This window comes from Ailuropoda melanoleuca, chromosome 19 (assembly GCF_002007445.2).
Source record: "Ailuropoda melanoleuca isolate Jingjing chromosome 19, ASM200744v2, whole genome shotgun sequence".
In the NCBI taxonomy this organism is placed as follows: Eukaryota; Metazoa; Chordata; class Mammalia; order Carnivora; family Ursidae; genus Ailuropoda; species Ailuropoda melanoleuca.
This window is the reverse complement of record NC_048236.1, coordinates 10749239-10764843: the sequence shown is the minus strand read 5'-3', so window position 1 is coordinate 10764843 and position 15605 is coordinate 10749239. Positions and strand designations below refer to the sequence as shown.

General features: G+C 40.8%; 1 protein-coding gene and 1 long non-coding RNA gene across 4 annotated transcripts in view; one reads left to right on the top strand and one right to left on the bottom strand.

Annotated features, from left to right (window-relative positions):
* The first annotated feature begins 345 nt into the window (after positions 1-345).
* On the top strand, positions 346-5089 carry LOC117797142. Its single transcript, XR_004622027.1, has 3 exons — positions 346-474; positions 1755-1875; positions 4982-5089. It is a non-coding gene; the product is annotated as an uncharacterized LOC117797142 (long non-coding RNA).
* An 8836-nt stretch (positions 5090-13925) lies between these two features.
* The window catches only part of FBXO9 (F-box protein 9), a 43646-nt gene continuing 41966 nt past the window's right edge, over positions 13926-15605 (bottom strand). For all 3 annotated transcript variants that reach the window (XM_011229566.3, XM_034647909.1, XM_019803471.2), the window contains one exon: positions 13926-14531. In XM_011229566.3, the coding sequence (XP_011227868.1) occupies positions 14423-14531 (109 nt within the window). In that variant the 3' untranslated portion in view covers positions 13926-14422. The remainder of the gene's footprint in view (positions 14532-15605) is intronic.

The following is a 15605-nucleotide window of genomic DNA, read 5'->3' as shown; positions in this document are numbered from 1 at the left end:
CAGAATGAGAAGCGCTCCAGAAGAACCCATGGGGTATGAGATAGTGTATGGGAAACCATTTCTTACAGTGGACCTGTAATTAGATAAAGATCAGAACACTTTAGTTAATTACTCATTCAAGGCTGGTTTAATTCCCACGTTACTTAATGAATATGCTAATCACATGCTCCCAAAACCTGATTGAACTATAACTGAAAGTCCAGCCCGTGTCAGCCCTGGAGCCCTGGAGACATGGCTTATTTACAAGATCGAAAGTCAAATACAGCAGGGACTTAAATCCAAAATGGAAAAGTCCATATCAGGGCATATTATATCCTTCTACTGCAGTAAATTAGGGGGACCCTCCTCTTGGATTCCTGTATCTAAAATAAAACCTGTGCTTCCTTTACAGGAAACCAGTGAACAAACTAACATGCCTTCTTATTCCTGCGAACCTTTAGAAGATCTGAAACTCCTGTTCAAACGACTATGAAGGTTGTATATTTTCTCTTTGTTCTTTGTTCACCGATTTTAACAGACAGTGCCTTTCTGCTATGGGCACATTATGCTGTACGTCAAAATCAAGCAGCTTGTTGGACAGGTGCAATTGTGCCGATGTCAAGTATATCTGAGTCACCCTGGTATGTTTCTCCTTTACAAGGTACTGACTGGCACTCCTTATACACTTACATTTTAGATATGATACATAATCCTAACACTTGCATATATCGTGATAATTCTGTCACTAGAAAAAAAATGTTTCTTCTTGGCCCATGATCAGTAGGACTTGGAACTTTACAGATCATAGCCAGACTTTCTTATACCCTCGAACTATTAAGGTTTTAACTGAATTCACAAGCCTACAAATTAATGCCTGTCAATGAGTACCTAGATTACAAAACCCTACTTCTCAATATACCCAGGATGGTATATACCAAATCTGGGATGAGTACTTGTGGTTCACACCAACTGCTGGACAACTCAGTCAAAAGGCAGTTTTATGCTGAGAACAAAGAAACCATACATATGATACCTGGACAAACGGCACACGACATTTGGGATGGCTATCGCTAGAAGTATGTTCTCAAACCATGATACTCCAGATTACTGATTGGTTCACTTACTGGCTGGGCAAGGCAACCCAGAATTAGATGGCTAGCTCCAAACAGCCCCCCAATAGACATGAATCTAACCTATGGCCCTGGCTTCCTCCGGGATGGACAGGTCGTTGCACCTTGGGTTTTGCTTGGATTCAGGGGTGCATTATCAAAACCATCACTACTCTGGCTAATCTTCCAAATTTAAAACAAGGATGGACATGATCAATATCTCACTGGTATGGTCATTTAACGTCCGCCTTTGTTCCCTTGATGGGACTGAAGGATGTCGTTTGGCATGTGAAATCCCTTAACGAACGTACTATAAAAGCACTAAATGACTCACAAACCAGCATTTCCTTACTTAATGCTGAACTTACAGATGCTCAAAGCAGTTCTACAGAGTCAAATGGCCTTAGATATTTAACAGCTGCACAAGGTGATACCAGCCCCATTATTAAAATGGAATGCTGTGTATATATTCCAGATTATCACAAAAATGTAACGGGATTGCTAAAAAAATATGAATACTCAAGTTGGCACTTTACATGATCCCTCCCTCTCCTTTAGTGATTGGTCAAACTCCTGGACTGGAGGAGGATTTTGTCAACTATCAAAGGTCTTTTCCTTGGGCTTCTTTTTCTAATAATATTAATCTTCTCTTGTTGTTTTTTCCAGTGTCTCCCCGCCTGGTGCTGAGACTCTCTGGCTGCCATTCCTTCAAGCTCACAGATGACCCTTTCTACCTCAGGAGGTTCCCACATGTTGCCTACCTAGGATTCGGCTGCCTCTGCCTTTGGTAATTCCTATATAGAAATTCCCCGGCTGACCAGTGCTGACTCCTAGGTAGGGACGTGTCTACGCCCCCATTCAGCAGGAAGAAGTTACAGAAGATAAAACCTTCCAACCTCAGCAACCTTAAAGATTGAAGGGTCCAAACTGTTCAGGGGGGAAAATGAGGAGGAGGACAAAGGCAAGAGAAATGCAGCTAAAATTAAATTACCTTACAATTTTCAGCCCACTGATAAATACTGAGACCTACAGAGCATGACATTCCTCAAGGAACTCACGGCTGCCTTAATGTTTTGCTAGAGACTAAAAGCAACCTCATCCTGACAATAATAGCCAGATCTCCAGGATCCTATAAGTCATCTTTAACACGTGGAAATCTCTTTAGAGACTTACGTTATCTATATACCTTTAACTTTGGCGGGGGGGCATGTAATCAGTTGCTCCTCGCTATCAGAAGTGCAACTCACTGCCCACGGGGGTCCTACGCCTGTGCTATAATAAAAGCACCTTCTTGTACCGTCAAATGTCTCAAGAATTCTTTCTTAACCATTGCGCTCCACGGCCCCACATCAGTAACTGCTAGGAGAGAGGTAATATGGGGTATTTAGGAAACACAGACCAGGGGTACATTCTGGTGGAGTCGGGGAATGTATTACAGAGGTACTGAGCCTAAGGTTAAGAGGGAACTCATTAGGCCCCTGATGGGCTCAGTGATCCTTGCAGCCGGTTATACCCATTGAGAAGTTGTCAGGGTTGAGCTTAGCCCACATCACTCTCTCGCTCTCACTGGTTTGGGATGTGCCTGTCACTGTAGCCGCCTGCCTCATGGGGCTCTTCAGCATTTGAAATACAGCTAATCTGAACTGAGATGTGTGGTAAATGTAAATTATATTGCAGATTTCAGAAATTAATAAAAAAGAGTGTAAAAAAATCTCATTACTGTTTTTATATTATGTGTTGAAATGATACCATTTTGGATCCATTCAATTAAAGTCTATATTGAAATTAATTTCACCTCTTATTTTTTGTTAGTGTTGCTCTAGAAAATTTTAAGTTATTTGTGTAGTTTAAGTTATATTTGAAGTAGGCAATGTTGGTCTAAGTCATTGGTTCAACTCCAGGGGGAACTCTAGCGTGTTTGAGTTTTGATGGGACTACTTTAGAGGTGGACTCTTGGCTCGGACACAAACAGGTGTTCTGGAGTCGTCCTTGCTCCACTACTCAGTAACTGGGGTACGCTTGAGCAAGTTTAAATAAACTCTCTTAACGCCAGCATTGTTTTAACTTACAAAGTGAGGACAATAATAGTTATGAATTGTGAACGTAAACACACAAATCCCTATAAACCAAAGCTTTTTGCTCCATACTTGCCATATTTAAGCTCTTAAAATTTTTAAACAGCTTTATTGAGATGTCATTTACAAATAATAAACTCTTAACATTATTAAGACTCAAATTGATTGAGTGCTTCGTACTGCCAAGCTCTCTGTTTGCATTCCCTCCCGTAATTTGTGCGGGTTCTAATCTTACTATCTTAGGCAAACCAGTTCACCTTTCCAGATCCTCATTTCCTTACCTCCACACTGGGGTGGTTGATCAATAAATGATTTCTAGGATAAATTCCAGCTCTGACGTTCTATGTTTCCTCTGAATTAAAAAAAAAAATTCTCATAGTTGTAATATCCCAAAGATCTATCTTCCGATGGTTTCTTTCTTTTTGTAGTCTCTTGTTCTTGTTTCCCTGGTTGTATTTCTTCTTTCATCTCTCTGGAGATGTGTAATGTTGGTTTGTTCTTAAATTTTTCTCCTACTACCTGTCCTTTCCTGTTTCCTCTGTGTTCCTTTTCTTTGTTTAGTAAGTTTGGTTCTCTATATTTTGTGTTAGGGACTTCCCTTCCCATGTCTGGTCTTTCTGGCTTGCCCATTGATATTCAAGAAGAGACACTAAATGCTGACTGGCACCTCTGGGGGGGGGGGAGAGGGGTGTTGACTGAGCAGTGAGGGATGAGCCTATGTTGTTCACGTCTCTCACTGTCAGTATCTAGAGGTCTTTATTTGGAGAGGCTGTTTGCCCAGAGAGGAAGTCTCCACATTCCTGCCTGATGGTATCAGACTGATGGGTATCAGACCGGCAATTCAAGTTCTGGAGGCCAACTGGGAGTCCCTCCTGCCAGGTCTCACTGTTGCAGTGTGGTGTTTTGCCTCCAGGTTGAGTTCAGTTGAGTGGATTTGCTCTTTAATTCCCCTACTTCCCGCTGAGGTCTCAAGTCTCTCCGGAACAGCAGCAGTAACGAGAGTACATACAGTGGCTGTTACTGATTAAGCACCAACTCCATCAGGCATTGTCCTAAGTGATTTAACAAGGAATGTGTCCTTTCTTCCTCTCCACTCTGTGGCTGGGTACTATTATTTCCTCCAATTTTTTGTTGGGATGTGGAGAGTTTAAGTGACTTGCTCAGGGTCACGAAGTCATGGATCTGGCACTTGTACCTGGAACCCCCACTCAAAACCACTGTGTCACTTGTCCCTCTGCTTTCTACTTCCCAAATACTACCTTCTCTTGTCCATTGATGGTGCCTTTCCTGTTCTCCTTGTCTTTGAGGATCTGCAGTTAATTTACTGCCATTTTAGCAGGGTTTCAGAAAAGAGTGGAGACAAATGTGAAGGTTTCAGTCACCATGTATAACCAGAGATGGAAATCCCTTTTTGGATATAGGTGGCTATCACAGCTGGTCACACTGACTGATGGATGGCCGGTGTGAGATTAAGGCCAATCCCAGGTTTTGCTTCTGATCCCAATTAGACTTTGTAGCCACAGAAGTCCCAGAGAGCCCTCGTTCATGTATTTATTGGCATCATGGTCAAGTTACCTAGAGCCGTTGCCAACAGCGTCCACTACTGGGGAAATGACTGGCTAGGTTGTAAGATTCAGAGCATGAGACCATCAGTTGATGGAGACAGAACCGGCATTGCACTGTAGGAGTGAAAAAATCTCACGTATGCATCAGAAGCCAGAAAAATTAACATCAAAAGGCAAATAGTGGATTTTCTTGGGTGAGGTGACTGACTACAAGTAATTGATATTTTTTTCTTTGTGCTCATCTGTTTTCCAGATTTTTTTATACTGCATGTGTTATTTAACAAGAAATGGTGAAGATATTTAAAAACATTCACCCTTTGATTCTACTTCTTGGAAACATCCTAAGGAAGTGATTAAGGATGCGTGTTAAGATTTAACCACAGGAATGTTCATTCCAGAGACATCTATACCAGCACGAAGTTAGAAAACAGAAATGTCTAAAGAGGCGATTAAAATTGGACTATATAGCCAGTAAGGATATATGTTGAGGGGCACCTGGATGGCTCAATCAGTTAAGTGTCTGACTTTCTTGATCTCAGCTCAAGTCCTGATCTTGGGGTCATGAGTTCAAGCCACACATTGGGCTCCACGATGGGCATGGAGCCTAGTGAAAAAAAAAAAATAGAATATATATTGAAATGATATATGTGGTATAATTATGTAAGGAAAACAAGCCTACAAAGCATTATATACAATATAATTCCAGTTTTTTATTGAAATATAATTAATATACAATGATATGTTAGTTTCAGGAGTACAACACATTGATTCAACAGTTCTATATTTTATTCAGTGCTCACCGTGGTAAGTGTAGTCACCGTCTGTCACCATATGGTGTTATTACAATATTACTATGCTCCCTATGCTGTACTTTTCATCTCCGTGAGGTATTTTTATAACTGTCAGTTCATACCTTTTAACCCCCTTCATGTATTTTCCCACCCACCCCCATCCACCTCCCCACTGGCGATCATCAGTTTGTTCACTGTATTTTTTTTCAAACATTTTATTTATTCATTTGACAGAGAGTGGGAGAGAGTGAGAGAAAACAGAAGCAGGGGGAGCAGCAGAGGGAGAAGCAGGCTCCCATTGAGCAAGGAGCCTGATGCGGGGCTCGATCCCAGGACCCGAGGATCATGACCTGAGCCGAAGGCAGACCCTTAACCGACAGCCCTTCCTTCAGGTGCCCTGTTCTCTGTATTTAAGAGTCCCTTGGTTGGTTGGTTGGCTTGGGTTTTTTGTTGTTCATTTGTTTTGTTTTTTAGATTCCAAATACGAATGAAATCACCTGGTATTTTTCTTTCTCTGTCTGATTTATTTCGCTTAGCATAATACCCCCACGTTTATCCATGTGGCAAATGACAAGACCCATTCTTTTTTGTGGCTGAGTAAGATTCCATCATAGGCACATATCATTTCTTCCCTATCCATTCATCTATCAACAGACACATGTTGCTTCCATATCTTGGCTATCGAAAATAATGCTGCAATAAACCAAGAGGTGCATAAATCTTTTCTAATTAGTGTTTTTGTTTTCTTTGGGTAAATACCCAGGGGTGAAATCATGGGATCATACGGTATTTCTATTTTTAATTTTTTGAGAAACCTCCATGTTGTTTTCCACAGCGGCTGCACCAATTTACATTCCCACCAATGGTGCACAAGGGTTCCTTTTTCTCCACATCCTCATCAACACTTGTTGTTTCTTGTCTTTTTGATTCTAGCCATTCTGACAGGTGTGAGGTAGCTTTGATTTGCATTTCCTTGATGATAAGTAATGTTGAGCGTCTCTTCATATGTCTGTTGGCCCTCTATATGTCTTCTTTGGAAAAATGTCTATTCAGGTCCTCTGCCCATTGTCTAATTGGATTATTTGCTTTTTTTTTTTTTTTTTTTTGGTGTTGAGTTGTAGAAGTTCTTTATGTATTTTGGGTAGGAACCTCTTCTCAGATACACCATTTGCATATCTCTTCTCCCACTCAGTGGGTTGCCTTTTTGTTTTGTCGATGGATTCCTTTGCTATGCAAAAGCTTTTTAGTTTGTTGTAGTTTCAATAGTTCATTTTTGCTTTTGGTCCCCTTGCCTGAGGAGACCTATCCAGAAAAATGTTGCTAAGGTTGATATCCAAGAAATCACTGCCTGTTTTCTTCTAGGATTTTTATGGTTTCATGTCTCACATTGAGGTCTTTAATACATTTGCGTTTCTTTTTGTGTGTGCTGTGAGAAAGTGGTCCAGGTGCATTCCTTTGCATGGAGTTGTCCAGTTTTCCCAGCACCGTTTATTGAAAAGACTGTCTCTTCCCCATTGTATATTCTTCCCTCCTTTCTCGTAGATTCGTTGACCGTTAAAGCATGGGTTTACTTCTGGGCTGTCTTTTCTGTTCCTCTGGTCTATGTGTCTGCTTTTGTGCTGGTACAATATTGTTTTGATCACTACAGCTTTGTAGTATATCTTGAAATCTGGAGTTGTGAAACTTTCAGCTTTGTTCTTCTTTCTCAAGATCCCTTTGGCTATTTGGGGTCTTTTGTGGTTCCATATGAACTTTAGGACTATTGCTTTGGTTCCGTGAAAAATGCTGTTGGGATTTTGATTGGGGTTGCATTGAATCTGTAGATTGCTTTGGGCGGTATGGACATTTTGACAATTCTTCCAATCCATTAGCATGGGATATCTTTCCATTTGTTTGTATCTTTCATCAGGGCTTCATGGTTTTCAGAGTACAGATCTTTTACCTCCTTGGTTAAGTTTATTCCTAGATATTTTATTCTTTTAAGTACAATTGTAAATGAACTTGTTTTCATAACTTCTACTTCTGCTATTTCATTATTAGTTTATGAAAACACAACCGATTTCTGTGTATTAATTTTGTATCCTGCAAGTTCACTGAATTCATTTATTCTGATAGTTTTGTAGTGGAGTCTAGGTTTTCTGTGTATAGTATCGTGTCATCTGCAAGTAGAGACGGTTATACTTCTTCCTTGACAGTTTGAATGCCTCTTATTTCTTTTTCTTGTCTGATTACTGTGGCTAGGACTTTCAGTGCTATGTTGGATAAAAGTAGTGAGAGTGAATATCCTTGTCTTGTTCATGGTCTTAGAGAAAAAGCTCTCAGTTTTCACCATTGAGTATGATAGCTGTGAGTCTGTTATATGTGGCCTTTATTATATTGAAATGTGTTCCCTCTAAACCCACTTTGTTGAGAGTTTTTATGATGAACAGAACTTGAATTTTGTCAACTGTTTTTTCTGCATCTATTGAGATGATCATAGGATTTAATCCTTGGTTTTGTTGATGTGTTGTATCATATCGGTTGATTTGAGAATATTGAACCATCTTTGCATCCCCAGAATAAATTCCACTTGATCATGGTGAAAGATATCTTTTTAATATATTGTTGAATGTGGTTTGCTAAGGATTTTTGCATCTATGTTCATTAGGCATATTGGTTTGTAGTTTTCTTCTTTTTTTTTTTTTTTAGTGTCTTTGGCTTTGGTATCAGTAATGCTGACTCCATAAAATGTATTTGGAAGCTTTCCTTCCTTCTGTGTGTGTGTGTGTGTGTGTGTGTGTGTGTGTGTGTCTGTGTGTGTGTTGTAGTTGTAGTAGTAGTAGTAGTAATAGTAGTTTGAGGAGGATATATGTTAACTCTCCTTTAAATGTTTAGTAGAATTCATGTGTGGATCCATTTGCTCCTATATTTTTTGTTGTTGCTGTTGGGAGTTTTTGATAACCAATCCAGTTTCATTACTAGTAACCAGTCTGTTCAGATTTTCTGTTTCTTCCTGATTCAGTTTTGGAAGATTGTATGTTTCTAGGAATTTATCCATTTCTTCTGCGTTGTCCAATTTGTTAGCATATAATTTTTAGAATAGTCTCTTAATTCTTTGTATTTCTGTGGTGTCAGTTGTTACCTCCCCTCTTTCATTTCTGATTTTATTTGTGTCCTTTCCTCTTTTCTTTTTGATTAATTTGGCTTAAGGTTTATCAATTTTGTTTATCTTCTCAAAGAGCTGGCTCTTGGTTTCACGATCCTTTCTTTTGGTTTTGTGGTTTGTTTATTTCCTTGTCTCTATTTCATGTGTTTCTTCTCTGATCTTTATTATTTCTTTCTTCTACTAACCTTGGGTTTTGTTTGTTCTCCTTTTTCTTGTTCCTTTAGGTGTGAGGTTAGATTGTTTGAGATTTTTCTTGTTTCTTGAGGTAGGCCTGTATCAGCATAAATTTTCCTCTTAGAACTGCTTTCACTGTGTCCCAAAGATTTTGGGCTGTTGTGTTTTCATTTTCCTTTATCACCAGCTATTTTTAAATTTCTTCTTTGATTTCTTCATTGCCCGTTGGCTGTTTAGCAGCACATTGTTTAGCCTCCAAGTATTTGTGTTTGTTTTTTTCTTGTGATTCGTTATGCTGTCTGAAAAGATGCATAAGATTTTAATCTTCTTAAATTTATGTTTTGTGGCCCAGCATGTGACCTATTCTGGAGAATGTTTCATATGCGCTTGAAAAGAATGTGTATTCTATTGGTTTTAGATGGAATGTTCTGTATACATATCTCTCTGTTAAGGCCTGCTGGTCTAATATGTCATTCAAAGACCCTGTTTCCTTATTGATTTTCAGCCTGGATGATCTATCCATTGAAGTAAGTAGAATGTTAAAGTCCTCTACTATTATTGTATTACTGTCAGTTTCTCCCTTTATGTCTGTTAACATTTCTTTTATGTACTTAGGTGCTCCAGAGTTGGGTGCATAGATATTTACAATTGTTATATCTTCTTGTTGGACTGTCTCTTTATCATTATGTAATAATGCCCTTCTTTGTTTCTTGTTGCAGTTATTGTTTCAAAGTAATTTTGTCTGATCCAAGTATTGCTACATTGACTCCTATCCCCATCCACTTCCATTTGCATGCTATATCTCTTTCCATGCTTTCATTTGGTCTATATGGGTCTTTAGGTCTGAAGTGAATCTCTTATAGGCAACATATAGATGAGTCTTGTTTGGTTTTTTTGTTTGTTTTTTGTTTTTTTAGTCCACTCAGTCACCCTATGTCTTTTGATTGGAGCATTTAGTCCTTTTACGTGTAATTATTGATAATGTGTACTTATTGCCATTTCTTTCATTGTGTTGTTTTTGTAGGTATTCTCTGTTCCTTTCTTCTCTTACTCTTTTTCCTTGTAGTTTGATGGCTTTCTTTAGTGTTATGCTTGCATTCCTTTCTCTTTTTTTTGTGTATGTATCCATTATGATTTGATTTGTGGTTTTTCATTTCATTCATATATAACGTCTCATGTGTACAGCAGTTATAATTTGATGGTCTCTTAAGTTCACACACATTCTAGAAGTACTAAAATTTTATTCCCCCCTCCACTTTTTATGTGTATGATATCGTATTCTACATTTTTATTTTGTGTATTCCTTGAGTGAATTTTGTAGAAATAATTGATTTTACTACTTTTTGTTTTAACCTCCATATTGGCTTTATAAGTGATTTATCTGCGACCTTTACTATATGCTTGTTTTTACCAGTGAAATGTTTTCCTTTCATAATTTTCTTCTAGTTATGGCCTTTTCTTTCCAGTCAAAGAATTCCCTTTAATGTTTCTTATCAGGATGTTTTAGTGATGATGTATTCTTTTAACTTCTCTTTGTCTGGGAAGTTCTTTATCTCTCCTATTCTGAGTGATGACCTGCTGGATAGAGTATTCTTGGTTATAGGTTTTTTTCCTTTCAGCACATTGTAGGCCAGAAGGGATCGGCATGACATAAGTTTCTGCTGAAAAAAAACAAAAACAAAAACAAAACAGCTGATAGCTTTATGGGGTTTCTCTTGTATATAACTTTTTTTTTCCCTTGCTGCTTTTGAAATTCTCTCCCTATTATTACTTTTTGCCATTTAAATTACTATGTTTCTTGGTGTGTACCTCCTGGGTTCGTCTTGCAAGGGGCTGTCTGTGCTTCCTGTACCTGGATGTCTGTTTCCTTTTCCATATTTAGGGAGGTTTTCAGCTATTATTTCTTCCAGTACATTTTCTAAAGTGTTTTTTTGTTTTTTTGTTTTTTGAGAGAAAGCAGGCACAAGCAGTGGGGAGGGGCAGAGAAAGAGGGAGAAGCAGGTTCTCCACTGAGCAGGGAGCCTGATGTGGGACTCGATCCCAGGACCCCAGGATCATGACTTGATCTGAAGGCAGACATTTAACCAACTGAGCCACCCAGGTGCCCCTCTTCAAGGAAATTTTCTGCCCCCTTCTCTCTTTCTTCTCCTTTTGGGATCCCTATAATGCAAATGTTATTAGGATTGATGAGGTTGGTGAGTTCTCTTAACCTATTCTCGTTTTTTATTTTTAATTTCTTTTCTGTTCAGCTTGATTGCTTTCCTTACTCTCTTCTGGATCACTGATCTGTTCTGCGTCCCCTAATCTGCTGCCCTTTCATGCTAGTATAATTTTTATCTTTTATTGAATTCTTCATTTCTGGTTCTTTTTTATATTTCCTATCTCTTCAAGTGCTTAGTGAGTTTATCTACTCTTTTTTAAGTAGGCTCCAGGCCTGGCATGGAGCCCAACTCATGACCCTGAGATCAAGACCTGAGCTGAGATCAAGAGTCGGACGCTTAATCAACTGAGCCACTCAGGCACCCCTATCCACTCTTTTCTCAAGTCAAGTGAGTATCTTTGTGACCACTACTTTGAGTTTTTTGGATTTTTTTAGATTTTATTTGAGAGTGGAAGAGAGAATGAGCGGTGGGGAGGGGCAGAAGGTGCAGACTCCCTGTTGAGCAGGAAGCCCAATGAGGGGCTTGATTCCAGGATCTGGAGATCATGACCTGAGCTGAAGGCAGATGCTTAAATGACTGAGCCACTCAGGTGCCCCCATTACTTTGAATTTTTTTAATCAGGCATAGTGCTTCTCTGTTTCATTCAGCTCTTTTGCTCTGATTTTTCTATTCTTTCAATTGGGACATATTCCTCTGTGTCCTCATTTTGTCCTAGTCTCTGTGTTTCTATGGATTAGGGAGGTCAAATACGTCCCCTGGTCTTCAAAGTAGTGGCCTTGGTCCTGTGGTGTCCTGGAGTACAGTGCCCCCGGGCGCCAGAATCAGATGCTCTAGGAGTGTCCCCGTGGAGTCTGCATGTGCTCTGCTGTGTGGCTGAGCTGTGTTTGTCTTCCCCTAGTCAGCAGCAATGACCCACTTTGCTGCAGGCACACGGCATGGGGTTTGGTCCCTGTGCTGTTGAGGGGCCTCATACCAGTTTGGGGCTTGTAGGTGGATGGGATCAGCAGCCAGACAGGTGTCTAAATCAGCCTTTCTGCTGTAGCTGTGGGCCCTTGGAAGGGCAAGACTTTCTCCCTGTGGTCCAGAGGTTTTCACTGATGGCAGGGCTGGCAGTCAAACTAAATTAATCTGTCACAGCTATGGGTGCACCAAGCAGCGGGGCTTTTTCCCTGCACAGCCAGCTAACAGGCTCTGCTTCTGGAACTGGGGGTGCACTGGCATACTGAGTTCTCTCTCCCTCACCCCATGGCAGGAGTCACTGTGGAGTGGTGCCAGTCCCTGCCAGAGCTGCTTACAGGGTATGGTGGGGCAGGAGCCGCTCTCGGCAGGGGACACCTGCGGAGGCAAGAGGGTTAGATGGTGCAGGTGTGCAGGGGAACTTGGGGGTGGCACACAGGGTGCTGGCAAAGTAGGTGGTGTTGGGGCTGGTTCCCACCAGTATCTGCTGTCTGGTCTCAGGGAGAGCCCCCAAGAGCCCCAAGCCCTCCTACTTTGCCCTCCACTAAGGCGTGAGAAGGGGGCAGCGGAGGAAACGCAACAGGAAGAGGAACTGACTCCACAGTTAGTGCTTAGGCCAGATCCCCTTGAGGCCATCTGAGTGGTTCAAGCAGGAGCGAAAATGTAATTTCTGGAAAATGTTTGATTTTTTTAGGAGTGACTGTACCTTCTACTCTTTCAGCTTCCCATAGTATTTATTGGTTTCTGTAATGTCCAAACAGAGCAAAGGAAGGACATTTCCGAAGTTAAAAGGCTTCTGTGGCAGGATTTGCAGAAAATAGGAGGAAAAGACTGGGCAGCAAACACTCCTTCTGGTTAGTTATCTTTGGGCGTACCTTTAGGTGTTTTTTGATTCTATGTACAGTCTAATCTTACAATAAATGTATATTGCTTTGTATTAACAATCTGAGCGTACTGGGGCAGGCACGTGTGTGGCGCAGTTAAGTGTCTGACTCTTGGCTTTGGCTCAGGCCATATCAAGGTCATGAGATCGAGCCCCACATCGGGCTCTGTACTCAGGTCTGAGTCTGCCTGAGACTTGCTCTCTCCCTCTGCACCCCCTTTCTAAAATAAAAATAAAGAAATCTGAACAGAAGATGTAATTTTAAAAATACTATTTTCAGCTTCAAGCTAAATACGTAAGAGTTGCTTTAGTGGGTGCGAGGAAAGCTTTGAACTTGGTATCCACTGGCTGGCTGCAGCAGGTCTTGACTAATCCAGGCGTGGTGGACAAACAACAGAGAATCTTCGACTCCCACTCTCCTTAAGAATACACTTTTCTAGCTATATTTGACGAGGTCCTAATCAGATGTCCTTTTAACTTGCATATCAGAACTACTGGTCACATCATGAAGAACTGCCTTTTCTTGGGCATTCTGCTCTTCTCCCTTTTCTAACTTGAGGGAAACATTTCTCAGATTACTATAAAAAGCCAACCTAAGTAGTCATCTCCTCATACACACTCTGGGTGTTTGGTAATTTTCACCTTTACCATAACCTGCATTTGCTTTTTAAAAGGCCTGTCCCGCATCGAACTGCAGGAATTTAGGAAGCATCTTTTAATGTCAACATGAACTTGAGAGCGACTGTGGCCGCACTTTCTGCAGGTGTGCGCACCTTCAGCTCGACCACACAGCAGTGGCATCGCCACTAGGGAGGCAACAGAGCGCCTCTGTACCAGGGTGGCTGGCACTCTCCCCATTTTAATTCTGGATAGACTTGGGCCTGGGCTGATGTGATCATGTGCTGTGTTCTTTTAGGAACAAAGGTGCCCAGGTAAGTGTGTGGAAGGGCTCTAGGCTGGAGTGTGGAGATTACTATAGTCTGTGGCTGCGGAGACCACGGATGGAAGGAGGCAGGCTCCTAAGCCTTCGCTGGCTACCCTAGGGCTGTTTATTATTCTGACATTTAAAAGAGGCCATCCAAAGATACTTTCTTGAAAGAAATGTTTATTTTTATTGGCCAAACAGTTTCAAACAAATTCAGAACAAGTTTTCACATTTTGAGCCTTTAGTGCAAAGACACTATGTCATGCGTGAAAGAAATGCTGACCCCGTGGAGCCCTCCCTCAAAGCAATTAAATATCGGGATGACCAGGCGGAAGGAGACTTGCGTGACAGAAATCTGCTCAGAGATCCTCTTGAAAAAGGACATGATTTAAAGCTCATTTGAAGGTTTTTCACAACATAAATGTGCTTAAACAACTTGTAATCCCAACTTCTTAATTTCAAAACAAAATACCCCAAGTATCAACTATCCCTTTAAATAAAAAAAATAATCAATTTATACTCTTCTTAAAAGAACTCTAACAATGTAAAATAAGTCCCAACTCCATATATATATGTATGTACATTTATAACTTAGGTGTTCTTTTGCTCTATATGCTTTTATTCATGCAACAGTGACAGAGGACTGGATGCGAGGCCCTACAGAGGCCTCTCCGAGAAAGCGGTGTAGCTTCTCACTCTGGCAAAGAACAAGGGGGTGTACATCTTGTCAATCTCAAAAGCAGTAACTGCAGTCTCACCAGTTGATCTGGAAAGAAAGCACAAAATTACCAGTTACAAAGAAATTTCAACTCATGTAAAATCCTTACATATTTATAGGAGAGGGTTTATTTTACGCTTTAGTCTTTTTTAATTCATCTCAGTAAATTCTAAATGATAGAGGCACGATAAGAGAAAACCACAGGCCCAAAATGGTGTCGCTTAGACCGAGTTCCCAAACCAGGGCCTAATACATAATCTAAATGCAGTTTCAAATCCGTCAGGAATTTTCTGATGGGTGCCCATGAGTCTGCCACATGGGCCCTCTCCACCCCCAGAGGAAGATGAGGTAGCCCGCAGGGTACGACTCCCGGCCCTTCCCTCTAAGGGAAGGCAGCACTGCCTGGAAGAGTCCTTCTTGCCCCTACCTTCCTTCTACAATAACCTTCCATTTTGTGCAACTCCTCTGAACTTCCCTCTAGTTGTTAGATGGGATGCTGCCCAATTCAGGATTTGTTTAATAAAGCCAATTAGACAATTAAAATTTACTTGGTTGAATTTTTGTCATTTAACAGATTCAGAATAGCCAAACTGTGGAAGGTGCTGAGATGCCATTCATCAGATGACTGGATAAAGTTGTGGTCCATATATACAACGGAATATTACTCCGCCATCAGAAAGGATGAATACCCACCATTTGCACTGACACGGATAGAACTGGCGAGGATTATGCTACGTGAAGTAAGTCAAGCAGAGAAAGACAATTATCATATGGTTTCACTCATGTGTGGAACATAAGCAATAGCACGGAGGACCATAGGGGAAGGGAAGGAAATCTGAAGGGGGAGAAATCGGAGAGGGAGATGAACTATGAAAGACTATGGACCATGGGAAACAAACTGAGGGTTTCGGGGGGCGGGGGGATAGGGTAACAGGATGATGGGTATTAGGGAGAACACGTGTTGTGATGAGCACTGAGTGTTTTATGTAACTAATGAATCACTGACCACTGTATCAAAAACTAATGATGTGCTGTACAGTGGCTAACTGAACATAGTAAAAAGCAAAAAAAAACACAACCCCCAAAAAAACAGATTCTGTGGCAGCAACAGGATCCAAAGTG